This window comes from Callithrix jacchus, chromosome 9 (assembly GCF_049354715.1).
Source record: "Callithrix jacchus isolate 240 chromosome 9, calJac240_pri, whole genome shotgun sequence".
Taxonomy (NCBI): Eukaryota; Metazoa; Chordata; class Mammalia; order Primates; family Cebidae; genus Callithrix; species Callithrix jacchus.
This window is the reverse complement of record NC_133510.1, coordinates 96,432,328-96,459,966: the sequence shown is the minus strand read 5'-3', so window position 1 is coordinate 96,459,966 and position 27,639 is coordinate 96,432,328. Positions and strand designations below refer to the sequence as shown.

Sequence of the window (27,639 nt, the reverse complement as noted above, 5' to 3'; positions counted from 1 at the left end):
ATATAAAAAAGTCAAGATTCTTACACCAAGTATCTCAATGAGACCATGCAAAGCAATTCAGTGTATACAACAATCATTTTTCCCCTTCAGTTCTGCTGCATCATATATATAACAGTGTGAATGACAGAAAATTGGATGGCATGTGCCTGGCTGGAAAATGTCATCTGTTTAGAAAATAACATCATGCAGGACAGTTTGTCTGCAAGTCAATTCACAAAAACTACTTTTCTGTTTTTTGTTTGGGAGGCACATGGAACTGAAACATTGAGCTGCCCAATTATATTCAACTACCCCATCAAAAAAAAAAAAAAAAAAACCCACAAATGACAGTCCCAACACTCTGCAAACTTTGGAGGATTGAGATAGTAGACAATATTTGTTATATTCAGTAGAGTTAACTATTTAACAGAAATAAATGTTCCTAGGACCTTTCCTCTAATTTTGCTAGACTGGGTTCCAGAAGAATCGTGAAGAACCCCTCGTGTAAAATTTAAAGTGTGAAAATTGTATTGTTGCATTATGCAGATTTTTGCTAGTTGCATAGACTAAAGACGGTTTGCTAAATGGCACTGAAAATCCTGTCTGAGTGTCACTATTTAGTCCAAATGTTTCTGACCAAAGAAAATTATACAACAATATTTATAGGCTAACTTTAAAGAGATGGCTGACATTAATACTGTACATATTTTACATGTCAAATACATAGTCCAAGAGTTTATAAAATAAGTTCATGCATTATTACCTTATTACCTCTAAGAATATCATGTACAAGATATGCACGCCCCCACCCCCCATTACTTATGGCAGCATTTCAGGTGGAAGCAGTCTTATATACAAAAACAATCCAGTTTCTCTGCTATGTTAAGTATATAATTTAAGGAAATTTCAGAGATTACTGACCAAAAAAATCTTAGTCCATTGAAGATAGAAAGTGTCAATTTGTGGGATTTAAAATGTTTTCTTTATAAAAGAACACCCAGAATATGTAACCTCTATACAAAGAAAAAATATAAAAATTCTGGACGATCATGTTTGATCACACTACGTACTTTAGAATGAAATGTCGCTGGTTAAAAGTTTTTCTGCTTTACTCATTCCTTTGACAGCATTAATTTGTGAACATTTATATTTAGTTTAGCTGTATTTATGGCACAAGATCTCATTTTCAGAACGGCACCAATTTTCCTGAAGTGTAACAGCGCTCTATTTTTAGCAGTAATTATATTTTTAAAGGTTAATTTGTACAACAAATGTTTTAACTATACTTTTTTCTACTCTATATTCAGTTACAATATTTACAAAGGACTGAAGTCTATATAAAAAATGATCTTTTACTTTCCCCCACCCCTCATCTTAATCAAGCTTCTCCCACCTGATTTCTGCCCTGGTTGGGGAAGTGCAGAGTTTCAGGTAAGGTACCTATGTGTTTCAGGTGGGATTCTTGGTTTTAAGTGAGTATAAAGTAAAAGATCTAATTCTTAGTTCAGTTATGTTCTAGTGTCTCGATGCTATGTGACAAATAATACCTGTTGACAACCTAGAAAAGATGAGTCATTCTAAGGTGCCCTAACAATCTTCAGTCTCTAACAGCTGAACAGGATGGCCATTTTACTCAACTGTGATGCAATCATCACTGACTGGCATTTAAAGTTAAATTTCAAGACTCCACTCCTATGGGGGGCCACTAGATTAAATAACTGAGAATACATTTTAAGAGCAATTAATATTGAAGAAAATATGGTTCTAAGATACTCTGTGTAAAGGGTATCGATAATGGGAACTGGCAACTGAGCATGCAAATCAAATTCCATGAATACAATTTTCATGATGTCTTTACTACATGCATTTTGCTAATATTTCCCTAAAATATTCACCAACTCTATAGAGTTATACTTTGTGTTAAGGTACTATTGAGTTATAAGGGAAACAGCCATATCAGATAGCTAGTGACATAATACCGGTTGTGAAAATTCAGACAAATGAAGTCGACAAATCTCCAAAAATGGCAAATTAAGCCCTTTGACAAAATAATTATTGGATCATACAGAAGTAGGCCAAATCTGGAAAATCTGAATTAAATTTGTAATCCTATAAAACAAGTTTTGGGGTGAATGGATTTCTTTACTACCAATATTTTTCATTGCCAGGACAGATGGATTTGCTGAATATGCTAATGCTGTGAATGAGAAAACAACTTTTGGGGGAAGTATAAATACCACAAGTAATCTGATGACAAAACAAACCACAGACTGATGTCAATGGACAAAAACCTAAAAATATGCTGTGAGAAATAGACAACCAAAATAATATAGGGGGTTGCGGGGTGTGGCACAGTTAAGGCATCTAAAAAAAATTCCACATGGCTTTGGCTTATTAAAATATTTTACACTATTTTTTAAAAAAGATTTGAAAGCATCTGAAAAGCATGCAAATTGTTTGAAAACCTTGCATGGCAAATTCAGACAGTTTGCAAGCGTCATTCAGATGTTTGACGAGGAAAAGAAAGAAGCCTCTCCCTATGAGACCACACAGTGGGAGAGGCCTTCTCAGTTCTCTCTATCTTACACTAGATGGCAACCCAGAGGTCTGTGCCGTGGTTACAAACAAGGCATTATTATCTGGAAGGGAAGGGACCGTGGAATTTCCATTGGCTGGGGAACAACCCAGCTTTAGCTTTTCCAGATACTCTGCATGTACAGGTTTATGACACTGGAGAACTTTGATTGCATCTTCTACTTTGAACCACTCTCTCTTCCTTCCTAGAGAAAAAAATGGTACTGGTTACTATACAATAGTCCATTTTAAAAAGTAAGCCATATCCTATAAGTAACATCCACTTACTACCAACAAATGGCTTAGACAACAATATATTGGGGAAGAATTAAGATGAATATACATCTCTACATCTGAATTATCTTCTCTGCTCTAAATGAAAAGTGACCAGAAATAATTTAAGATGGAAACTGGACACAGGAATACAGCATCTGACTTAAAGAGTATTCAGATAACAAAATGGAACTTACCTATATTAACAGAATCCTCCCAATCTTCTAATATTTCAGTGACTGTTAGAACATAAACATATGTTCTGTGCTTTCGGTCTTGGTTCTGCTTGAATATAAAAAGAAATGTATTTTAATCTATAGGAACTAGCCCTGGACACATTTTCCAAGGGAAAAAAATTAGTCTGGCATTCTGCTGATTAGCGTAACAATTTCCTAGCACAGACAAGTATATTCAGTTGTATAGTCCAGCACAAAAGTGATTTTATATATAAGACCAAAAATTTAAAAATTAAAAAGACCAGAACTAGAGCTTCATCACTACTGGTGGTGAAACTGGCTCTCAATACTATCTTTCTTTTTTGCAGAAGTGTAGAGATGTGGCCCAGACTGGTCTCAAACTCCTGCCCTCAAGGGAATCTCCTGCTTTGGCCTTCCCAGAAACTGAGCTTACAGGCATGAGTACTCAGCCTCCAGTACTAAACTTTTCTGATTTCTGTATATCTGATGTTATTTTTATAAAGAAAATCTTAAGAGTTGAATGGAATCTTATCAAATAATAGACCTGCATTCCCATAATTTTTATCCTATCCCCTCTTCCCTGGGGCCCATCCTGACAACCTTTCAATACCATGGAAAACTGCTTCCTTTAGGACCTCTGTAAGAGCAAAAAGAACCAGTTCCTTTAAGCACTCCTCCTGCAGGCTTATCAAGGTGGTGCACATAAAGAATAGCCCAAGGCCCAATGTGGTAGCTCACACCTATAATCCTAGTCCTATAATCCTAGTACTTCGGGAGGCTAAGGCAGGCAGATCACTTGAGGTCAGGAGTTTGAGCCCAGCCTGGCCAACATGGTGAAACCCTGTCTCTACTAAAAATACAAAAGTATTAGCTGGGCATGTTGGCACATGCCAGCTACTTGGGAGGCTGAAGTGGAAGGATCGCTTGAGCCCAGGAGGCGGATGTGGCAGTGAGCCCAGATCATGCCACTGCACTCCAGCCTGAATGACAGAGCGAAACCACATCTCAAAATAATAATAATAATAATAATAATAAAACAGGCCCCTGAGTTTTTATCTAGGTTAAAAATTAAACAAGTTGGCCTTCCTTCATCCTAATTAAAGTCAGACTTTTTTTGCCATAATTTATGATTTTAGATAATTGTCCTGCTATCATGGCCACAAGCTGAATAATCCATTCAAAACAATGGATTTTTATATCTGAGAAGGAATAAGAACAATAAATTAGAGGCAACTGTCACTTAACACATCTTTCATTATTATTTTTGAAATGGAGCCCAGGCTAGACTGCAGTGGTGTGCTCTCTGCTCACTGCATCCTCCGCCACCCCACACCCCCATTAAAGTGATCCTCCTGCCTCAGCCTCCCAAGTAGCTGGGATTACAGGTGTGCACCATCAGACCCAGTTAATTTTTGTATTTTTAATAGAGATGGGGTTTCACCACATTGGCTAGGCTGGTCTTGAACTCCTGACCTCAGGTGATCCACCCACCTTGGCCTCCCAAAGTGCTAGGATTACAGGCGTGAGCCACCACATCCAGCCTGGTTGTCTTAGTTCTATGTCTGATAAATAAATACATTTATTATGTTATATCCACAAATTCGTTAAAATCACTAGGATAAATGGGCAGGGCAATCCAATTTTCCCTTATATTTTCTAAGGGGACAGGTATTTTTTGATTGACATTTCCTGTTAAATGATATTTGTAAAGCACTTAATACTGTTACCTTCCCATATTATTTAAGCTTTATTTTATAATGTGAGATGTTTTCTTCAAAAACCTTGTCAGCGTGGTGGGGTGTGGTGGCTCATGCCTGTAATCTCAGCATTTTTGGAGGCCAAGGTGGGCGGATCAGGAGTTCAAGACGGGCCTGGCCAACATGGTGAAATCCCATCTCTACTAAAAATATGAAATTAGGCCGGGCGCTGTGGCTCAAGCCTGTAATCCCAGCACTCTGGGAGGCAAAGGCGGGTGGATCACGAGGTCAAGAGATCGAGACCATCCTGGTCAACATGGTGAAACCCCATCTCTACTAAAAACACAAAAAATTAGCTGGGCATGGTGGCGCACGCCTGTAATCCCAGCTACTCAGGAGGCTGAGGCAGGAGAACTGCCTGAACCCAGGAGGCAGAAGTTGCGGTGAGCCGAGATCGCGCCATTGCACTCCAGCCTGGGTAACAAGAGCGAAACTCTGTCTCAAAAAAAAAAAAAAAAATGAAATTAGCTGGGCGTGGTAGTGCATGCCTGTAATCCCAGCTACTCGGGAGGCTGAGGCAGGAGAATCACTTGAACCCAGGAGGCAGGGGTTGCAGTGAGCTAAGATCACACCATAGCACTCCAGCATAGGTAGTAAGAGTGAAACTCCGTAGCAAAAAACAAAAAACAAAAAACCTTGTCAGCGTATTGACAAAGTCTTATTTGTAAAAACCTCAATATGTTTTACAGTTTAACCAGGAGATGGTGCTATTTAATCGACTGAAGCAACTGCTGAATTCTGGAAAATACTTAATTCTACCTGAATGACTGACTTTACTCTAAATAATTACTGTATTCCAGTAAAAGTCATCATCAGTTCTACCAAGTGAAATCCCAATTTCAGCAAAATCAGGATTTTTTTCTGAATTCCTAAGGCTTAAAAATAAAATTTATATGGTTCTACTATATAAAGACAGAACTAATCTATAAATAGTCCCTGAAAAAGGGAAAGTGACCATGTTTCTGGTATACTATGTATCTAGTTCTGAATCTTGGAAGAAAATACATCTGACCCCCTCTCTCCTTGCCTTCCAGAGTGTGCCTATCCCTGAAAATTCTATTCTGCCCCCACTAATAAGAGAATATATGAAAGAGAATTCTATTCTTTCAGCATGCTCTATGTACCTGAGATATATATCCTTTAAGTCATTATGTATATCATATAATATTATTTGCTAAGGAGGATGGGGACATTTCCAGATAAAATACATGATACGTAAGCACTGAAGTCATATTAAAATTACCATACCTCCTAAAAGATCTTCACCCTAAATAGTCTACAGTGGACAAAGAGAAACATTTCAGTATTGGCTGCACTATATTGTTAAACAGAAGTAATCACTACATAATAATGCTGTATAAAAGTGATGGTAGCCAGGCGCTGTGGCTCACTCTTGCAATCCCAGCACTTTGGGAGGTGGGCGGATCATGAGGTCAAGAGACGGAGATCATCCTGAACAACATGGTGATACCCCTGTCTACTAATAATACAAAAATCTCCTGGGTATGGTGGTGTGCGCCTTAAGTCCCAGCTACTTGGGAGGCTGAGGCAGGAGAACTGCTTGAACCCAGGAGGCAGAGGTTGCAGTGAATTGATACCCCTGTCTACTAATAATACAAAAATCTGCTGGGTATGGTGGTGTGCGCCTTAAGTCCCAGCTACTTGGGAGGCTGAGGCAGGAGAACTGCTTGAACCCTGGAGGCAGAGGTTGCAGTGAGCTGAGATCACGCCACTGCACTCCAGCCTGGGTGACAGAGCGAGACTGTATCTCAATAAATAAATAAAAGTGATGGCATATGAAGAAGTGGCTTTTACTTCCCTCCCTACCTAATCCTGGCCTGTTACCTACTGCTAGTCTGAGGAAATGTCTAGTTCAGGCTGTTGCCAGATTATTTGGCTAGTTAGGAAATCATTAATTCTATTATCAGCAACTCACCTCAAATATGCCCAGAAGTCTGCCTAGTTTTCCTTTGACTCCAGCCTATTAAAAAAAGATGAAATATAAAATATTGAACTTTTTATAACAAAATGTATATAATATATACATGTTATAATCTGGCTATTTACTTAAATCTAAATACAATATCCCTCCCCATACCAACTCACTATCTTCCCGCGTATGTGAAGTTTTTATTGTCATTTACTTCTTAAGTGCCAAGAACTGATCAAAAATTAGAATTTCTGGCTGGGTGCTATGGCTCACGCCTGTAATCCCAGCACTTTGGGAGGCCAAAATGGGTGGATCACTTGAGATCAGGAGTTCAAGACCAGCCTGGCCAACATGATGAAATCCTGTTCCTATTAAAAATGTAAAAATTGAAGCCGGGCATGGTAGCTTACACCTGTAATCCCAGCACTTTGGGAGGCCCAGGCGGGCGTATCACCTGAGGTCAGGAGTTCAAGACCAGTCTGGCCAACATGGTGAAACTTCATGTCTGCTAAAAATACAAAAATCAGCCAGATGTGGTGGCATGCCCCTGTAGTCCTACTGCATTCCAGTCTGGGTGGCAGAGCGAGACTCCATCTCAGAAAAAAAAAAAAAAAAAAAGTTAAAAATAAAGTTGCATCAGGCAACGAAAAGCACTCCTGGACCTGTCTCCTTGTCTTAATGTTACATAGCAAAGGGCCTTGTTTCTAAAACTCCAAAACAGAATTTGTGTGAAAGAACATCTCACCTCTTCATAAACTTCCCTCACAGCAGCACCGCCAGGTTCTTCCTCAGGCTCCATTCCTCCTCCTGGGACAATCCACTGGTCTGGGTACCGGCTGCTACTCACCAGCAGCACCTGTAAGGTGAACCATAACTGTATACTTCCAGCCTGAGAAGCACTTTGTACATGAACAACATTCTCAAACCTTTGAAAGGTTGTAACTCTATTCTAGAATGATTCATTTTAAAATTTCATTATAATTATTACGGGTATGCATTATACCACAAAAATGCAACCGACAACTTTCATTAAACACCATCTTTCTGAAATCAGAATTCAACATTAACATGGTCACACCAGGAGCGGTGGCGTGTGCCTGTAGTCCCAGCTACTCTGGAGGCTGAGGTGGGAGGATCTCCTGAGCCCAGGAATCGGGTGTCCACACTAAGTTTGGCATCAATATGGTGACCTCCCGGGAGCAGGGGACCGCCAGGTTGCCTAAGGAGCGGTGAACCGGCCCAGGTCAGAAACAGAGCAGGTCAAAACTCCCATGCTGATCAGTAGTGGGATCGCGCCTATGACAGCCACTGCACTCCTGCCTGGGCAACATAGCGATATCCTGTCACTGAAAACAAAAAATAAAAAATAAAAATGGGCACACTACCAAATCACTCTGTATCTAATAAAATCATTTAAACTATTAGATTCAATTGGTAACTCTTGAATTGTTGGATACTAACAAAGGATAAAAACAGAAACTTGGCTTGTGAGCCATGGAGTTGTATGCACTGAGGTCTGTGGTAACATAAGTTCCTTTAGTGACGAAATCTTCCAAATTTAAGGACATGACCATAGGTAGGTTACCTTGTTTCCTCACCTAAAAAAAAAATACTAAGAAGATAACAGATATGTGAGAAAGAAATAGGGAAATGCATGTAAAGCTGAATCTTGATACAGAATGCTTGACTGTTATGATTAGGTGGCAAGAAGCATCCTTCATATCTTAAACCTACATACATGGGCAAAAGTCACTTCATTCTGCTAACAGGCAGCTATCACTTATGATCTAGAACAGGACTGGCAATCTGCAGCCCACCACCTGTTTTTAGAAGGTCTGCGAGCCAAAAATATTTTCACATTTTAAACTTATGTGAAATTCAAATTTCAGCATCCATAGATGAAATTATTAGAATCTAGTCACACTCATTTTTACATATTGTCTATGGTTGCTTCAGTGAATCAACAGCAGAGTCAAAGTAGTTGTGACAGAGACTGTGTGGCCCTCAAAACTTAAAATGTTTATCTGGCCCTTATTTTGAAAAAGTGTACTATGGACCCCTGACCGAGAACAGTATTAAGACTGAAATCTGGCCAGGCGAGGTGGCTCACACCTGTAATCCCAGCACTCTGGGAGGCTGAAGTGGGCAGATCACCTGAGGTCAGGAGTTTGAGACCAGCCTGGCCAATATGGTGAAACCCCATCTCTACTAAAAATACAGAAAATTAGCTAGGTATGGTGGCGGGCACCAGTAATCCCAGCTACTTGGGAGGCTGAGGCAGGAGAATCACTTGAACGTGGGAGGCAAAGGTTGCAGTGAGCTGAGATTGCGCCACTACACTCCAGTCTGGGCAACAAAGCTAGGCTCTATCTCAAAACAAAAAACAAACAAAAAAAAACAACAACAAAAAAAACCTGTGGGCTAGCTTAGGTTGAACTTCACTAAGTTAAAATCAGCTTGAGATGGGCGTGGCGGCTCACACCTATAATCCCAGCACTTTGGGAGGACGAAGCGGGCGGATCTAGGATGGTGGTTCAAGACCAGCCTGGCCAACATGGTAAAACCCCACCTCTACTAAAAATACAACAATCAGCTGGGTGTGGTGGCATATTCCTGTAGTCCCAGCTACTCAGGAGGCTGAGGCATGAGAATCACTTGAACTCAGGACGTGAAGACTGCAGTGAGCCAAGATTGTGCCACCATACTCCAACCTGGGTTACAGTGGCTCAAAAATATAAAAAATAAAAATAAACCAATTTGAACAAAGGTGTCCACAAAATTATCTTTAGCATACTGCCTTCAAGGAAATTTTTTTTTTTTTTTTTTTTTTTTTTTTTTAAGAGATGGGGTTTCTCCATGGTGGCCAGGCTGGTCTCGAACTCCTGACCTCAGGTGATCCACCCATCTTCACCTCCCAAAGTGCTGGGATTATAGGCGTGAGCCACTGTGCCCGGCATGCCTTCAAGGAAATTTAAACAGTTCTCCCTGGAAAACACATAGGATTTATCATGAAGTTTAATTCCCAGTGTGGAAAGAGATGATGACGATGATGATGATGATGATGATGATGATGATGATGATGATGATGGAGACAGGGTCTCACTTGGACATCCAGGTTGGAGTGCAATGGTACAATCTCTGCTGACTGCAGCCTTCACTTCCCGGGCTCAAGTGATCCGCTCACTCCAGCTTCCCAAGCAGCGGACTATAGGCACCCACCACCATGCCTGGCTAATTTTTGTACTTTTTGTTGTTGCTGTTTTTTTGAGATGAAGTTTCGCCCTGTCACCCAGGCAAGAGCCATGACCTTTTCTTTTTTTTAAAGCACGCCAGCACCCATATCTGCCCTGCTCCCTCCCTGCTGGCAGGAGCGGCTGGTCTTTAAGAGTTCACAGCCAGCACAGGAGTCCTCTCCTATTTGCCATAAATTGCCAGTTTATCCCTAACTTTTCCTAACTCAAAAGTTTCAAGCTGACAATAGTTTAGCAATTCCCATGTTTCTCTCAAGCCCCCCAAAATGCTGAGTTTAAAGAGAATATCTATTTAGGCATAGAACCGCCTCATTAGAAAAGCAGCACTCCAGGCCAGGCATGGTGGCTCACGCCTATAATCCTAGCACTTTGGGAGGCCAAGATGGGCAAACTGCTTCAACTAAGGAGTTTGAGGCCATCCAGCCTGGGCAACATGCCAAAACCCCCTCTATAAAAAAATGCAAAAATTAGCCATGCATGGTGACTTGTGCCTGTAATCCTAGCTACTCAGGAGACTGTGGTGGAAAGGATCACCTGAGCCCAGGAGGTCGAGGCTGCAGTGACCTGTGACCACGCCACTGCACTCCAGCCTGGGCAAGAGAGTAAGACTGTCTCAAAAAAAAAAAAAAAAAAAAAAAAAGTGGGCTAATAGATTATCAAATTACACGCAGATGAGACTATTATAGAAAATTACAAAAGGAAAATTAAAAACGCAAAAGAGCACGCAAGGGTCTCTAAGTTCAAAGTCTACTTTAAACAGAGAAACTACAAAACAGATTCCAAAACCTTTGTATTTTATTCAAAATTGGAGGCGTACTGAGGATCTATGGCAATCAAAGGCATTGACCTTCTATCAAGACTGGCAAGTGAATGGAAGTTTTTAAGTTCAATAAAAATGTTAACGGTTTGTCTTGCATCACTGGAAAAGTAAACAGCAACTACTGGTCTGGACTGCAGCGTCAGAGGCCTCTTTCACTGGTCACGAGGTATGGGTTAGGGATAGACTGGTTTCTATTGCTTAGATGAAATTCTTGTTACACAATTCTATGCTCTCTAAGCAACTTCCTGGATTACCTTAATAATGGGACATAATGCAGGTGGCTAGCCACTTGAAAAGTACATCATCACTTAGTAAATAGGGAGTTTCAAAATCATCCATATTCAAAATGTTGCGGTCCCGAATAAATAAAATGCAGTCTCATGTATCTAGGTCAATGACTATGATGTTTCCAGTTCTCCAAGACAGAGCTAAATTATAGGAGATTAAAAATGTTGAAAACCCATTAGTGTAAGGTGTGTCTGCTTTTCTGAACAAATATTTTATGCTTCAGATTTTTTTTTTTTTTTTTGAGACAGAATTTCGCTCTGTCGCCCAGTCTGGAGTGCAGTCAGTGGTACAATCTCTGCTCATTGCAACCTCCACCTCCCGAGTTCAAGCAATTCTCTGCCTCAGCCTCCTGAGTAGCTGGGATTACAGGCGCCCATCACCACACCCGGCTAATTTTTGTACTTTTAGTAGAGATGGGGTTTCACCATCTTGACCAGGCTAGTTTTGAACTCCTGACATCTACTCGCCTCAGCCTCCCAAAGTGTTGGGATTACAGGTGTGAGCCACCATGCCCAGCCTATGCTTCAGACTTAAAAGTAAACCTCCATCAACAAGACATCAGCATAACTAAACTTTTCTTCCAAAAGTCAGTAACACGGAACCCTTGTGTCTCAACATCTCTCATAAATTACTTTTTAGAAAGCCTCATGAAAACAGTATATAAATTTGACAAGTGATTTAGCATAATCCAAGAATTTATGGTGCAAGAATCCCTTGATATTCCAAAAAGAAAATATTTGATCAAACCCTAACTTCAAATGTATTTTTCTTTTTTTTCCAGGCTGGAGTGCAACGGCACAATCTTGACTCATCACAACCTCTGCCTCCCAGGTTCAAGCGATTCACCTGCTTCAGCCTCCTAAATAACTGGGATTACAGGTGCACAGCACCATGTCTGGCTAATTTTTGTATTTTTAATAGAGACAAGGTTTCTCCATGTTGGTCATGCTGGTCTCAAACTCTTGACCTCAGGTGATCCAACCACCTTGGCCTCCCAAAGTGCTGAGATTCCAGGAATGAGCCACCAAGCCCAACCAAATAGATCTTTCAAAAGAACAAAAAAACCAAACCAAACAAAACGATCAGTTTAATTATCTATGGTCCAGAAATGATTCACATCTAAAGTACTAGCTTAAGGCAGATTTGCTAATATCCAACTTTTGGTGATGGTAGTTTTGAAATCTAGTATATTTCATTAAGCACTTGTCTATTCAACTAAATTGACAAACCTGCAGATATAACTGCCCTTGATCTGCCAATTAATTCCAGTCTATCCTAAACTCTGCTACTTTTGAACTTTTGACGCTTCTGAAGCTCTAAAGTTGCATTATCTAACACAATCGCCACTAGCAACATATGGCTATTTAAGATTAAATAAAATGTAAAATTCAAGGGCTATGTATTGGACATCTACAGCCAATTAATGGTATATCTTTTCAGACCAGGTAAAATATGTAACTGTTAGTTATTTATCTACTTTTAATTTTCATGTCAAACCTTACCACTTTAAAACACTTTTCAAAAAAAAATCCAAATCATGAAAATGGGCTAGCAGGAAAGAAGCATCATGTACGTGGTATCCAGACAAAATCCATTCACTTTTGTCTTTACCATCTTCAATCTCTAGGAGAGAGAACAGACTGACCCCTGTCAAAAGGTAACAATTTAGCACAAGCTCTCCACCTTAAGGAGAAGCACTGTGGAGAAAGAAGTTGCTGATTTTATTCCTTATCTACTAATTGTGTGGTACTGAACAGGAATTGTATGCGTTGAAAAGATAATGAATATACATCTGATGATAAATATACACTGATGGAAAGATACTGAATATACATCTTTCTCTCAAAGAGCTTATATTCTTGGCGGTAGGGCTGAAGTCAAGTCACATAGCATGCTCAATCTTTTGTGGCTAAAAACTGCAAGAACACATACATCAATATAAATCTGTATCAATACAAATTTTGGACAAACTATTTAACCTAATCCAACAATTTATCATCCAAGAGTCCCTTGACATCCCAGAAAGACTAAATTTAGTCAAACCATTAACTTCAAATATCTTTTTCATAAAATGATACTTTAAATGAGTACTTAATATCTGTGGCACAGAAATGACTGGTCATCTAAACAACTAGTTTATGAAAAGAGGTCTCATATAGATGTGATGGTGACAGACTTGAAAGTCTACATGTTTCATTAAGTACCTGCCTACTTGTCTGGAATAGTTCATTTGGGAGTTCAAATGAGGGCAAGACCGCATTTGGGGGATGATGGTGGGGAGAAGGCAGTGACTAAGAGTGAGCAAGAACTGAGCGATACACTCCAGACAAGCGCACAGACTGGACGATGGCATATGTCTGCCAGGGTGGAAAAATATGAACAGCATTAGTAGAGAGAAGGACAGTTAAAACAGTCCCCTACCTGTCCCCTACCCCAATAATAGTCAGTGAACAGGTTTTTAACTTAAGGCCAACTTAAGCAAGGTCATCCTATGGTTACCTGGGGTCTGCCATGCACTTGGAAGCAGTCCCCAGCACTAGATCTAGACCACTACAGATGAAAAAATGTTGGCATCACCCTGGAGCACATTTATATTTTAATTAGGCCAACAACAGAGGACACTAACAAGTGTTTTTAGGTAGGGGTTGAGATTAAGATGAAAACCTAGTGTTTCCTAAGATCCCCCACACCTGCTCTATTGTTCAGCGCTATATGACCATTTCTGTTTCCAGAACAACATTTCACCAAGTTAAAAAGCCTGGGATTGTAAAAGAAAAATTGGGGGTGGTGGTGGGGACTAGCACCGTAGGAGCACATTGTCACTCCAGAACTCTCAAGAACTCAAGAATCATAGCTTTTCTGTTGAAATCACTTGGAATCTGTTGAAGATGAAAATCACCAGTGTAGATTTTAATGGACTACATTTTTATAGAAAGACTAAAGTAATTCAGCTTGAAAAAAGCAGTTTTATAAAGAGCAAGCAAATAAAACAATCAAGAGTCCAGCTGGGTCCAGTGGCTCACACTGTATTCCCAGCACTTTGGGATGCCAAGGTGGGAGATCACTTGAGGTCAGGAGTTCGAGACTAGCCTGGCCAACATGGTTAAAACCCCGTTCTCTACTAAAAATACAAAAATTAGCTAGGCGTGGTGGTGCATGCCTGTAATCCCAGCTACTTGGAAAGCTGAGGCAGGAGAACTGCTTGAATCCAGGAGGTGAAGATTGCAGTGAGCTGAGATTGCACCATTGCACTCTAGCCTGGGCAACACAGTAAGACTCTGTCTCAAAATAATAATAAAAAACAATCAGAGTCCATTCAGTATTATTTTCAGAGGCCAAAATTAATAAGAAGGTATATTTTCTTCTTTATTTTTTTGGAGACAGAGTTTCGCTCTCGTTGCCCAGGCTGGAGTGCAGTGGTGCAATCTTGGTTCATTGCAACCTCTGCCTCCCGGGTTCAAGCAATTCTCCTGCCTCCGCCTCCCTAGTACCTGCACCTACAGGGATTACAGGCATGCACCACCACACCTGGCTAATTTTGTATTTTTAGTAGAGATGGGGTTTTGCCATGTTGGTCAGGCTGGTTTCCAACTCCTGCCCTCTGGTGATCAGCCAGCCTCGGCCTCCCAAAGTGCTGGGATTACAAGTGTGAGCCACCACACCCACCTAAGAAGGTATACTTTCATTATCCAAGAAGAATTTTCTATACTAGACAAAAGATTTGACGAATCTGTTAATACAAATTTTAAATGTTCCACAAAATTTTTTTCGAGACTGATGAAAATATCTAGTACAGCCAATAATGGAAATTTTTCTTACATAAATTTGAGATACTAGTTTTCAGCAGTCAGAGTTTTTACTAGCTATATACTCACATTTTTCAGCTTAATTATGTCTTTTCTACTAAAACTGTGAGAAAACTGAACTATTAATAGCTTTTTTTTTTCTCACTCTGTCACCCAGATTGGAGTCCAATGGGTGTGATCTCGACTCACTGCAACATTTGCAGCCTGGGCTCAAGCGATTCTCGTGCCTCAGCCTCCTGAGTAGCTAGGATTACAGGTGCGTGCCACCAAGCTCAGCTCATCTTTTTGTATTTTTAGTAGAAACGGGGTTTCACCATGTTGGCCAGGCTGGTTTTGAACTCCTGACCTCAGATGATCCACCCACCTTAGCCTCTCAAAGTGCTGAGATTACAGATGTGAGCCACTGCACCAAGCCTGAACTCTTAATATCTTCTATAGGCCAGGCAAAATGGCTGACATCTGTAATCCCAGTGCTTGGGGAAGCCAAGGCAGGCAGATTGAGTCCAGGAGTTCCAGACCAGCCTAGACAACAGAGGGTGACCCTCTCTCTACCAAAATAATAATAATAATAATAATAAATCAGCTAGCTAGGCATGGTGGCATGTACCTGTAGTCCAAACTACTAGGGAGGCTGAGGTGGGAGAATCACCTGAACCTGGGAAGTTGAGGCTGCAGTGAGCCATGATTTTGCCACTGCACTCCATCAAGTGAGATTCTATCTCAAAAAGAAAAAAAAGGCTGGGGGAGGTGGTTCACGCCTGTAATCCCAGCACTTTGGGAAGCCAAGGTGAGTGGATCCTGAGGTCAGGAGTTTGAGACCAGCCTGACCAACATGGAGAACTCTGTCTCTACTAAAAATACAAATTAGCTGGGTGTGGTGGTGTGCACCTGTAATCCCAGCTACTTGGGAGGCTGAGGCAGGAGAACCACTTGAACCCAGGAGGCAGAGGTTGCAGTGAGACAAGTTTATGCCATCGCACTCCAGCCTGGGCAACAAGAGTGAAATTCCATTAAAAAAAAATATATATATATATGTATATATACACATAAAATCTTCTAAACATGCATAAATCTAAAATCAAATTTCAGCACAATTTATTGTAAAGGTTTTTTTGGTTTGTTTTGAGGAAGCCATTTACAGAGTCACATCAACATAAACATAATGGCTGCTTTTCTTGCAATAACATTGATTTCAAATAATGGGCAGCTGCTCCTAAGCCCCTCCTACAAACAGTGGAAGAATCTAATTCTCTAGAACCCTATCACAGTGCATTACTATTCAATACTCCCTCTAAAAGCACACAACAGCTATCTATACATTTTGATAACACCCCCAAATCTACTAGTATAGTTAGCATGTTAACTAATGCTCTAAAGATGGGTTATAAAAGTTCATTCCACAAAGACACACCAACAACTGACAGAGCCATACATGGTCATTCACAGGTTTAAGATTCCTTTCTCTGAGTGTATTAGATTTTCTGTATCCATCAATATGCCAGTCTGCTACATTAGTGATGACAGAAATGGAAGAATTCCAGCCTTCCAGAAAAATCAGAGACCATAAGAAAGATTTATGAAAAGGAGGCTACTCATTTCACCAGGTCACAGAGCCAGACTTGGAGCACACTCAGACCCAAAAGCCAACGCTGTAAGTGTGGTGAAAAGTGAAGACGTCTCTTCCTACTCTATTCAACCTATCTTCACCTCAGCATTCTTCCTACCACACTACTGAGTCTTACTCCCTCTTTCCATGTATTAGACAATTACTAGAATAAAACATCACTCACCTGGCACTGTTGAAGAGTTATTTTGTCTTTACCTAGATACCTAAGGTTTTAAGCATTTGGAGAGAAGCATTCATCACTTTAAAAATAGTGTATTGGGCCCAGGCATGGTGGCTCACGCCTGTAATCCAAGCACTTTGGAGGCCAAGGCGGGCGGATCACCTGAGGTCGGGAGCTCAAGACCAGTCTGACCAACATGGAGAAACCCTGTCTTTAAAAAAGAAAGAAAGAAAAAGAAAAATGAAAAGGAAAAAAAAAAAAAAGTAGTGTATTGGCCAGGTGCAGTGGCTGACACCTGTAATCCCAGCACTTTGGTAGGCTGAGATGGGTGGATCACCTGAGGTCAGGAGTTAGAGGACAGCTTGGCCAACATGGTGAGACCCCCGTCTCTACTAAAAATACAAAAATTAGCCAGGCATGGTGGTGTGTAGTTCTAATCCCAGGTACTTGGAAGGCTGAGGCGGGAGAATCGCTAGAACCTGGGAGGTGGAAGTTGCAGTTAACCGAGGTCACGCCACTGCACTCCAGCCTGGACGAGTGAGACTTAAAAAAAAAACACAGCGTATTGACAGGATTCAACATGAAACCAGTCCTAAATCTCACTGGATAAGTTTGCCTGTGAATTAGAATGATCTATCACAAGCTTGCCCAATCTGTGGCCTGTGGACTGCATGCAGCCCAGGATGGCTCGGCATGTAGCCAAACACAGATTTGTAAACTTCCTTAAAACATTATGTAATATTTTTGCAATTATTACTTTTTTTAGCTCATCAGCTATCATTAATGTTAGTGTATTTTATGTATGGCCCAAGACAATTTTTCCAATGAGGCCCAGTGAAGCTAAAAGATTGGGCACTCCTGATCTGCTGTATAGAAGCTATACCCTTTATCACCCAACGGGCCCTCTTCACTGGGTATGTATAAGAGGGTGATAACTAAAAACTGCTGTTCAAGGGTTATGTGATGCAGTTATGCCTTCAGAGGCTGTAAGTCCCTGGGCCCCAAATTACCATTTGCATTTCAGCTTTTACCCTTAAAGCTGCTATTGCCATGGCTTGGCTCTAGGAACTCCGACCACTACAGATACCACTTCTGTTCCACAGTAGAGGAGGAGAGGAGCCATCCGGAGAACCTCAAGTGATTCCTAAGACTGAAGAGTTTTATTTTGAAAATTGTAGCTATTTAGAAACTGTTTGCTGTTGCTCTGTCACCCAAGCTGGAGTGTAGTGGCACAATCTCAGCTCACTGCAATCTCCACCTCCCGGGTTCAAGCAATTCTCCTGCCTCACCCTCCAGAGTAGCTGGGACTACAGGCGTGCACCACCACACCTGGCTAATTTTTGTATTTTTAGTAGGGACAGGGTTTTGCCATGTTGCCCAGCCTGGTCTTGAACCCCTGACTTCAGGTGATCCACCTGCCTTGACCTCCCAAAGTGCTGGGATTACAGGCGTAAGCCACTGCACCTGGCCTATTTAGAAACTGTTTTGAGGATGCTGTTCCTTCTTCCCAAATTATCATGAATCAGGACATCATGAATGGTTGAAACTACATGTTAACCTACTTCTTCTACTACGCTTCACTGTTTCATACAAATTTAGCCAGAATTAGGCCAGCAAAGCGTTATTAGGAACACCCACTATGCACAAACATAGACATTTTAAAAGAACACAGGTTATGAAAATGTTTTGATACATGCAAAACAGCTATTATTATTATTATTAACAGCTGCTATTATTAAGCAAATTAGTACTACTTTTTGGACTACAGAGGCAAAGCAGACCAGAAATAACACTTCCTTGTGCTAAACTATGTTTAGCTCTAACTTATATGGGATTGGCAGATAAATATTATCAATAATGTCAGGTTCACCATGACATTTTTAGCAAGCAGGTCAGTGTTTTGAAGTGAGGGGAATAACCCTTTTTTCAATTAAAGAAATGCTTGAGCTCTACTAAGACCCTAAGAGAAAAGACCAATCCAATGCAAATTCTACATTAGTGCCTGGTTTAATGCCTGAGGAAGCCCTTCTTTAGGTCTGGCAGAGCTGGAGGCACAGATGAAGAGGTTGGTGACACTTCCCTGTGTTCAAAAAAGGCTACCTTTGGTAGTACTTAACTTTGATGAAAGTGGTCTTCACTTGAAACAAATACCTTCAAGGACTTAACTCTGAAGAACTATGAGCCCCAGAGTATATGTATGAAAAGGGTGGACTGACTGTTGATTCTAAGTATAAAAATGCTAGTGGAGATTTAACTGGAGTAATATTTCTTATTAATATTGGTGTTCATCAGAGCTCTGGTTTTAGGTTTTGAGAGTCAACGTTCCCAGCAAAGCTTTACTTCACTGCACGATCCTGCACAACTCAACACTTTTCAGGAGTATATATTCAGCATTAGAGCAGACCATCTGTAGAAGACAGCCCCTGGCTCATAGAGCTTAAAAGCTAATTAGGGCAGCAGCAAGTCCTGCGGAGGAGTAGTGGTTAGGCTTTTTTTTTTTTTTTTTTTTTTTGAAACAGGGTCTTGCTCTGCTGGCCAGGCTGGAGTACAATGGCATGATCTCACCTCGCTACAACCTCTGCCTCCCAGCTTCAAGCAGTTCTCATCCCTCAGCCTTCTGAGTAGCTGGGATTATAGGCACATGCCACCACGCCTGGCTAGTTTTTCTATTTTATATTTTTAGTAGAGACGGGATTTTGCCATGTTGGCCAGGCTGGTCTTGAACACTTGACCTTAGGTGATCCACCCACCTCGATCTCCCAAAGTGCTGGGATTACAAGTGTGAGCCACTGTGCCCGGCCTGTAGTGGTTAGTTCTTAAGACTGATCTGTGAATGCCCCTCCTGCATTTATGTCTGGATTCTACCCAGGATAGAGTCATTCTACTTCTCCCCTTAGCAGTCTATCCCATTTTGCTGCCAGATCACTCTCAAGCTTGAATACATCTAAAATCTAAATGTTCTGTGTTCAAAACTAAGAGTTTCTTTCTTGTGTTGCAACTTCTCAACCTTGCATTTGAAGTGTTGCATATTTTTCTATTACCATTACTTATCCTATGCTATCCCTGAGTTGCAGCCAAATCTATCATAGCCCCAAGTCTTGCTCTGTTCCGGATGCCTGGTCCCTCCTTTCCCAGTCATCCAAATCCAACTCCAAATGACTCACATTAGATCTTAATCCCAGAACACTTGACCACACTTTTCACTTTATTTCCCTTTCCATCAATCACTTGTCCAATCTTCCCCTACGGAATGTTTCTTAGGAGCTGAGACCGCATCTCTTCACCCCCTGTTCAAACTATCATATATGCAAATACATTCAAAAGAATCCATTTCTGATTACCTATTTGTAAAAACAGTCATCTTTCACTGCATAAGCACAGTAACCAGCTACTCTACAGGGGAATTAGTTGTGGGCCTGTCTAGAAGCCCAGCTGCCAAAACTGAGAGTGCTTCCCCACAGGATTAACTAACTGGGGAGGTAGGTCAAATAAACAAAACATTTAGAAACAAAGGATCTGAGCTCGAACGGATCTGCCAGCTTCTGTGACCTTGGAATAGGTTACTTCTGCTACTTAATTTCTTCCTATGCAAATGCTAATACTTATTTACCCTACAGAGCAGAAAAAGATAAAATGGGAAATATTTACTATATAAAGCCCCCCTAAAAGAATAACTCTGCTCTCTCTGCTCTTAGAACAACCTTCTTTCCTAGAACAATCTGTTCTAAAGTAGGGACTTACTGAGAACTTCAGTACAAGAACAGCCAGACGGGAGCGCCACATAGCTTTTTTGGGGTCAAACTGTAGTTACTCTTCTACTTCCATTTGTACTCTATATCAACATTTCATCCTCAAACAAAACATATATTTAAATCTCCTAACCAGGATCTAGGTGTTCTTCATCCAGTAGAGGGAAACATTTCTCACCTAATAACTACAGAGGTGGGTTCAAGCTGGTTTTCTAGCCTGTCCTTGGAAGTCTGGCAATGCAATTTCAACACAGTGAAGACAAATTCATGGAGAAGCAGTAGGATGTCCAGGAAAGCTAACAGAGTTTATTCCATAGTCACCATGTAATAGAAAGAACCACACAACCACAGAAATGAAGATTCTGAAGAGCTAAACCAGATGTTAAAGTTGGCTGTGCATTTCACTTAAGAGAATTCTAGAGTTTTCCCTCAGATCATATCCTCTAATAAGATAACTCACTTCGATTCTCAACCTACAGGTTATCAGATTTACAAAGTTTTTCACAATGGATTTCCTCTAACATATTCTCCAAAACTTGCTGCCTGCTTCACCTTATCTAATGACACTGTCTCTTGACTCAACCAGAGGCTGTGAATTCAGCATTTATTACAGTAGAAACATCCAAGCATAAAAATATTCATTTCTTTTTATTGCTCAAGTAATTCCTAAATCTTCTGTCAGACTTTGCTTTACCATAAGCACAATACAGATGATCATTTCAATTTCCTTCTATCACTCATATTTTCCCCTACAGTCTAGTATTTTTATAAAGCCTGAATTCCAAGTTTACATTATGGCAATACTTCAGGCGCCACTTTCAGAAAAGCTTCCAAACTTAGCCTCACAAAAATCTCACTCACTCAACAAACAGAGCCCACCACCAGGAGTATGGACTGGACCCTGAATCCTGACTCTACCACTTCTTAATTGTGTCATTTGGGCAAGTACTTACACGCTGCAACTATCTCACCTATAAAATGGAAATAACTTCGCTACCTCCCAGTGTTAAAAGAAGTAAAAGTATAAAATTTTCTCCTGGCAGTGCCTGGCACATTGTAAGCACTCGATTAAGAATATCATACAATACTGAGGACGCCAGACAAGACCCTTGACCTATCTTGATTCCTTCTGGCTATCATTTCATTTATATTTCAAGTTTACTACTTTGCCTCAACATGGCCTTTCAGCTAAGGCTTTATATACATATATATTTTTTAACAGAACACACTTACTGCTTGTTGACTTGTTCATTTTGTAAAAGTTAATAACCTTTCCCTTTGCAGTTTCTAGCTCTCCTAAACAGACCCATCTCAAAGGCTGGGACCATGTTTCTCTGGGCACTCCTTTGGGATTCAGGTCTAACACATAAAGGCTATGAATGAGCACAGAGCAAACCATCTAAAGGGCTTGGTTTCTTTTCAAAAAAATAAAGGCAAAACAAGAATTTAAAGAGCAAATTTCGAGCACTTTTGTTAACATTTTTCAAGAACTAAGCCATTGAGTGTATATCATACTCATCACAACTACAGGGACTAGCTGAAAGGAAGCCATTAAACTCCCATCTCCAGCGTTAGCCTAGTATTTTATACACGGTTGGTTATGGAAACAGAACTCAGAATGTTAATTTTTTTCCCTGTGTAATTATCTCAAGAGTGGCAATACTAAAAGGCTACTATTGCCCTAAGCAAACTTAAACAGTGAGCCATTTTAAATAAATATGACTGAAATAAGTAAAAACTGCTCTCCAGGGAAATCCCAAGGGTCTCATTCTCAGCCCAATGCAGATGGGTAAATTACACAAGAAGGACTGCTCTCACAATGAGAAAGGCTGCTCCTTTCCAGATGTCAAGCCAAACAGCCAAGTAAAGAAGCCTTTACACACAAGCTGAGAGCTGGAGATTACTGTCTGAAAATGGCAGCTTTACCCATCTCTAGTCCATCGTCTTCCGTCTGGCATTATTCCACATTTTTCACGAACCATCTTTCTGCAGTCCGAAAACTTTAAGAAGGGGAGGGCGTTTTTAAAATGAAGCATAATTATGCCAACAGCTGGGGGGTTCACGGACCCCCAAGAATTGCCAAGACTAGACTGAGGGGTCATCATTTCGAAGCCCGAGGACTGTCTGCTACCCCACAAACATGCTTCGATCGAATCCAAGACCGCAAACGGCTGTAACATGGAAGGAAAATATGTAAAAGAGGCACCAAGGCTCTGCTGCAACACTCACGCCATTTCCACCCTCCTCTCGCTGAGCACTCGAGGTTTATCCGGCTTTCAACTCAATTCGCACATTAAGATGGTGACTCCCGCTAGGCGAGACTTACACGGCCCGGGACCTTCCCGGGGGCCAAGCGCATTCTAGAGTGCTCAGATGGAGAACGTGGGCTGGGCGAGCCCCTTTGTCTCCTCTGTCAGCCCAGAGAAAGGAAAGAAGGAGCGAGGGAGGGAGGGCGGAAGGGGACTAATCCCTCCCAGCCCCGCAGCCCGCGCCCGGGCGGGGACCCCGGGAGGGGAAGGACCCGGGCCCCAGAGGGCAGCATGCGCGCCGGGCGCCCTACCTCGTCCTCCTGCTCGCTCCGGAAGCACAGGCACGCCGCCCGCTTCTTGAAGCCCTCGCGGTCGTAGGTCCGCGTCTGGTTGGGCTTGAACTTCATCATAGAGGCGGGCTCCTGCTGCCGCTGCTGCTCCGGCCGCCGCCGCGAGGACCCGGGCGCCGCCACCCCGCCGGGAAGTGGGGGCGAGGGTTAGTCGGGCGCAGGGGAGCTGGGCGCGCTGGTCGGTAAGGGACGCGCGGCGAGGCCGGTCAGTCCCGGGGCGGGCGGCCGCACTGACGCGGGCGGGACGGGGCGCGAGCGCGGGTCACTGGAGCCCAGGTGTCGAGATGAAGGCGCCGCCTCTGCAAGGGCGTCCGCCGCTCTCCATGGAGCTCGCCTCCCGCTCGACTCCGCTCCCTCCGGCCGCAGCCGCCAAGGGAAGGGCGGCTCGAGGCTGGCGCCACGCGGAGACAATTAGGAATATCCCCTCTCACCGAGTAGCAGCGCCGCGGCGACCGCGCGCCGCCCCCTCCGCTCGTATTTAAGTGGAACCCGCACGCGCCCCGCCCCCGCACCCCCCCCCACGCGCGCCACCGCGCCTGCGTGCCGAGACCGTTGCCACGGGGCTGGCGGGGAAGGCAGGGGCGGGGCCTCAGCCGCCCTGTGGGCGGGGCCGCGCGCTCTCCAGGGCTCGAGTTCCGCGAGGCCTCGGGTCTGGCGCTCGAGCCAGTGTGGGTATGACTGTGCCCCGGAAACATGCCGGTGAATGGAAAGAAGCCAAGGTCCCCTCCCTCCCTCCCTGCATATACCCTCGACTTTGCCAATAAGGACCCTAAATACCAGCTCCACTACAGGGGATGTAACGACATACATCCTCACCAAAGTTGCACACTGGTCAGGAAAAGCCAGGGGACGATGCGGCGATTGCAGAGACTCCGCGGTGACTGTGTAGATGCGTCCAAAATTCGCCCGTGTAGCGCGGGGAGAGGCGAGAGTGAAGGCCTAGAAAGGTTAAGACGCTCTATATATGTTATTTTTCTTTGTTTTCACAAATGAGGAGTAGGCAAATTTACTTTTTTTTTTGTATTTGGATTTTTAATCTTTGGTTTGCAAAGAGTCAATTCAAGTTTAAACATTTCTTTGAAGCTATCTATAACATCTCCACTTTGTCCCACCTTCCGGAAAGTATTTGTTAATACTGGCAATGGCTAATAGTTGCGAAGTGGTTTTCATGTGGATATCATGCTAAGTAACAGCACAGCTGGATGCTCTGCTATCAGGAGCTGACAGTCCCTTTGGGACTTGGAACAAACAACCTCTACACTTCAGTGTTAGAAGGGCTAAGATACGAGCCAGGAGGCCTGGTCTTAAGGTACCTCCAGAGAAACCCGAACCCAGGCCGTCCACGCCTTCCACAGAGGCCCAGGTTGCTTGGGTCCTGACTTGGTTGGTTGGTTTTTCACCCCTGAAGTGTCTGTTGTATGCTAGGCACTGGCATAACAAAACCAGCCATCCACTGTCTCTCCAGGAGCGTAGGCACCTGAGAACAAACCATCAAAAATATTAAATGATCACACGTGTACATGTAAATCTCCCAATGTAATGGGGTCTAAGGTAGTAGAGGGTTTCAGACAGATTTGACCAGATCTGCAGTCAGAAAAAGGTTCTTGGGGCAGCCAGGCAGGAGCTGAGGGCTAAAGGAAGTGGAGCTAAATTCACCAAGAGCTTTCAAGGCAAAGGGAACTGGGATTTCTGCAGAGCCCAAAGCAGGAGGGAGTGAGGTGAATTCTCAGAAATGAAAGCAAAGGCCAGTGTGGCTGCAGAGCAGAGGGAAGCTGGTTTCACCTTTGGCAGAGGGGGCTGGGGACCACTGGAGAGCTGAGAGCAGGTGCTGGTCTTTCCTTTCTAGTCTCCAACCTCCTTTAGATTTGGGACTGCTGCATCTAACTCATCTTCTTACTCCCAGATCCCAGCAGATATAAGTTTGTAAAATGAGTTAGTGTTGAATAAATGAGTTAAGGAATGAGGCTTCACCACAATTAGAAATCTTATCACGACTCTGCAGAGATGTTTTCTAAGCCATTGATTTATTATTGAAGGCACTTGAAATTTAACGATGTCCAGGATTTACAAACACAGGCAGAACACATCTAGCTAGGAACTCCACTATGGCTAATATGTGATTATTATTTCTGGATAGTTGGTTCACATTAATAAAGTTATTAATCATGGCTCAGTTGCACAGTCTGGAGTGCAATGGTGCTGTTTCAGCTCACTGCAACCTCCACCTCCCAGGCTCAAGGGATTCTCCTGCCTTAGCCTCCCAAGTAGCTGGAACCACCACAGGTGCATGTCACCATGCCTGGCTAATGTATGGATTTTTTAGTAGAGATGGGGTTTCACCATGTTGCCCAGACTGGTCTTGAGAGGCCACCTGCCCTCTCAGCTTCCCAAATGCTGGAATTATAGACATGAGCCACTGCACCGGCCTCACTGTGGTCTTTTTAAATTACAAGAGATTCTATTTCCTCTGTTTAAAACCCTTCAAAGATTTGGCCTCTAGTTTGCTCAATAAATACAAGTTGGCTGAATATTTGTTCACTCAAGTCTTTCCCATTATTAATTACATGACGGAATGCATGAATCAGAATTAACCGAGAAGAAAAAGGGAAGATGCTTGGAACGAAATCACAGAAGGGAGGAAAACAGCCCCACCAAGGCAGTGAGTATGAGCCACTTGCTTCAGCTTCCTGGCCACTGGACCTGGTTTAAAAATCTTGGCTTCCGCGGGGAGTGGTGGCTCACGCCTGTAATCCCAGCACTTTGGGAGATTAAGGTGGGCGAATCACAAGGTCAAGAGATCAAGACCATCCTGGCCAACATTGTGAAACCCCGTGTCTACTAAAAATACAAAAATTAGCTGGGCGTGGTGGTGCATGGCAGTAGTCCCAGCTACTTGAAAGGCTGAGGCAGAAGAATGGCTTGAACCTAGGGAGTGGAGGTTGCAAGTGAGCTGAGATCACGACACTGCATTCCAGCCTAGTGATAGAGCAAGACTCCATCTCAAGACAAAACAAAATAAAACAAAAAAAATCTTGGCTTCAGGTCTCACATGTACCAATTACTATATATATATACACACACATATATATTACTAATTATTACTATTTATATTTGCTTCACCTCTAATCCATGGCTTTTCTCACCTCTTAGATGAGTATAGTATGATTTATGGTATCTTGCACAAGGCTTAACTGAGATACTACAGTGAGTCTGAAAGTGCTCTGAAAGTCTAAAACATTTAAAGGAACATAAGATGTTATTAACAAGGAAATTTCTATTGGAGATCTCCCTTCCCTCTCTTCCTTTTCCTCAAAGTATGGAAGAGTAATTGAGAGGGCTATGGATTTTAACACTGTGGAGGGAAGGATCTTAGATTCTTCAATGAATTAAACTGAATAATACTTTCATAATATAAATAACCACCTCTCTCCCATACTTATTTATTTATTTGGTTGGTTTTTGCAATTATTGGGGAAAGATCTAACAGAAAAGGAAACTTTTCTGACTAAAATGAGAAAATAGGCCGGGTGGGGTGGCTCATGCCTATAATCCCAACACTTTGGAAGGCCAAGGCAGGTGGATCACCTGAGGTCAGGAGTTTGAGACCAGCCTGGCCAACGTGGCAAAACCCCATCTCTACTAAAAATACAAGAATTAGCTGGGTGTGGTGGTGTGCACCGGTAATCCCAACTCCTTGGGAGGCTGAGGGAGGAAAATTGCTCGAACTGGGAGCCAGAGGTTGCAGTGAGCCGAGATTGCACCATTGCACTCCAGCCTGGGCCACAGAGCAAGACGCTGTCTCAAAAATAAATAAATAAATAAATAGCAAAAGACGAAATTACAATGCTATGCATTTTCCTGTGTCAATTCCTCAGTATCAGGATGCACTGCCCCAGCTCAATGTTCCCTGCTTAGTATTTAACATATAATATGCATCTGAAATGCGCTTAGGCACTCTTCAAAGCTTAGATCATATCCAGCCAGATCACGGCTGAGATAGACACAGGTTTGTTTTTCCTCCTCGGGTCCAGTAAAGACTGGGCTACACCGGCTGGTTCACTTGGGATCAGAGTCCAATTTCAGATTAATCTTTGTTTAGTTTACTTACCACAGTATTGTCTTACCTAGAACTCATTATATACAGAGCTATTTCTTATGCTGTTTTCATGTATTTCAAACTTTCTGAAAGGGAAACAGTTTAACATTGGCGTAATTGGATACTTCTCCTCCCACCCCCCACCCCCACCCCCAGGTATTTTAACAATGTAGCAGGGTATCTTGGAGGAGGTATGATCCTGAGCAATGCAGGACACTTGTTGCTTTCTCTTGTAAGGACTCAATGTTAACATACAGTAACATTTTAAGATAAAACCGTGACAATGACAAAAGTCTCTTCCTATGTCTTTCTAATGATCATAATGGCTATTCTTTATTGAGTGTTAGCCAGTGCTGGGTGCTTTGTATGATCTCATTTGACTGATCCCAGCATCAGCCTTATGAGGCAGCTACTATTTATTGTCGGTGTTTACAGACTAAGAAACGGGGCAGCCTTCTCTCTATCCTGCCCACGTTTTTTACCTCCTGCAGTGTATTACTGTGAGCTTGTCCTGTTGCTTCTATTACATGGTA

The 27,639-nt window shown here is 42.3% G+C and overlaps 1 protein-coding gene across 4 annotated transcripts; it reads right to left on the bottom strand.

Moving 5' to 3' along the window:
• Nucleotides 1-439: 439 nt before the first annotated feature.
• Nucleotides 440-23,464, bottom strand: NUDT4 (nudix hydrolase 4). Of its 4 annotated transcripts, none has more exons than XM_035257281.3 (5): nucleotides 22,641-23,464; nucleotides 7,456-7,566; nucleotides 6,717-6,761; nucleotides 3,024-3,111; nucleotides 440-2,759 (listed from the first exon to the last, which is right to left on the bottom strand). In XM_035257281.3, the coding sequence occupies exons 2-5, from the start codon at nucleotides 7,507-7,509 to the stop codon at nucleotides 2,557-2,559; spliced, it is 390 nt and encodes a 129-aa protein (XP_035113172.1). In that variant the 5' UTR covers nucleotides 7,510-7,566; nucleotides 22,641-23,464; the 3' UTR covers nucleotides 440-2,556. The 4 variants fall into 4 exon arrangements, with proteins under 4 accessions (XP_035113172.1, XP_078193192.1, XP_002752935.1 ...); XM_078337066.1 differs by having other exon boundaries at nucleotides 3,024-3,108; XM_002752889.7 differs by having other exon boundaries at nucleotides 22,972-23,464.
• Between the last annotated feature and the right edge of the window lie 4,175 nt (nucleotides 23,465-27,639).

What these genes read in the sequence shown, in the direction of transcription:
- NUDT4 (XM_002752889.7), bottom strand. Translation starts at nt 23,070, where the DNA reads ATGATGAAGTTCAAGCCCAACCAGACGCGGACCTACGACCGCGAGGGC. An exon ending in GACTTCTGGGCATATTTGAG is followed by an intron (nt 3,112 to 6,716) that starts GTGAGTTGCTGA and finishes TTTATATTCAAG; the next exon opens with CAGAACCAAGACCGAAAGCA. An exon ending in GGAGGATTCTGTTAATATAG is followed by an intron (nt 2,760 to 3,023) that starts GTAAGTTCCATT and finishes TTTTTTCTCTAG; the next exon opens with GAAGGAAGAGAGAGTGGTTC.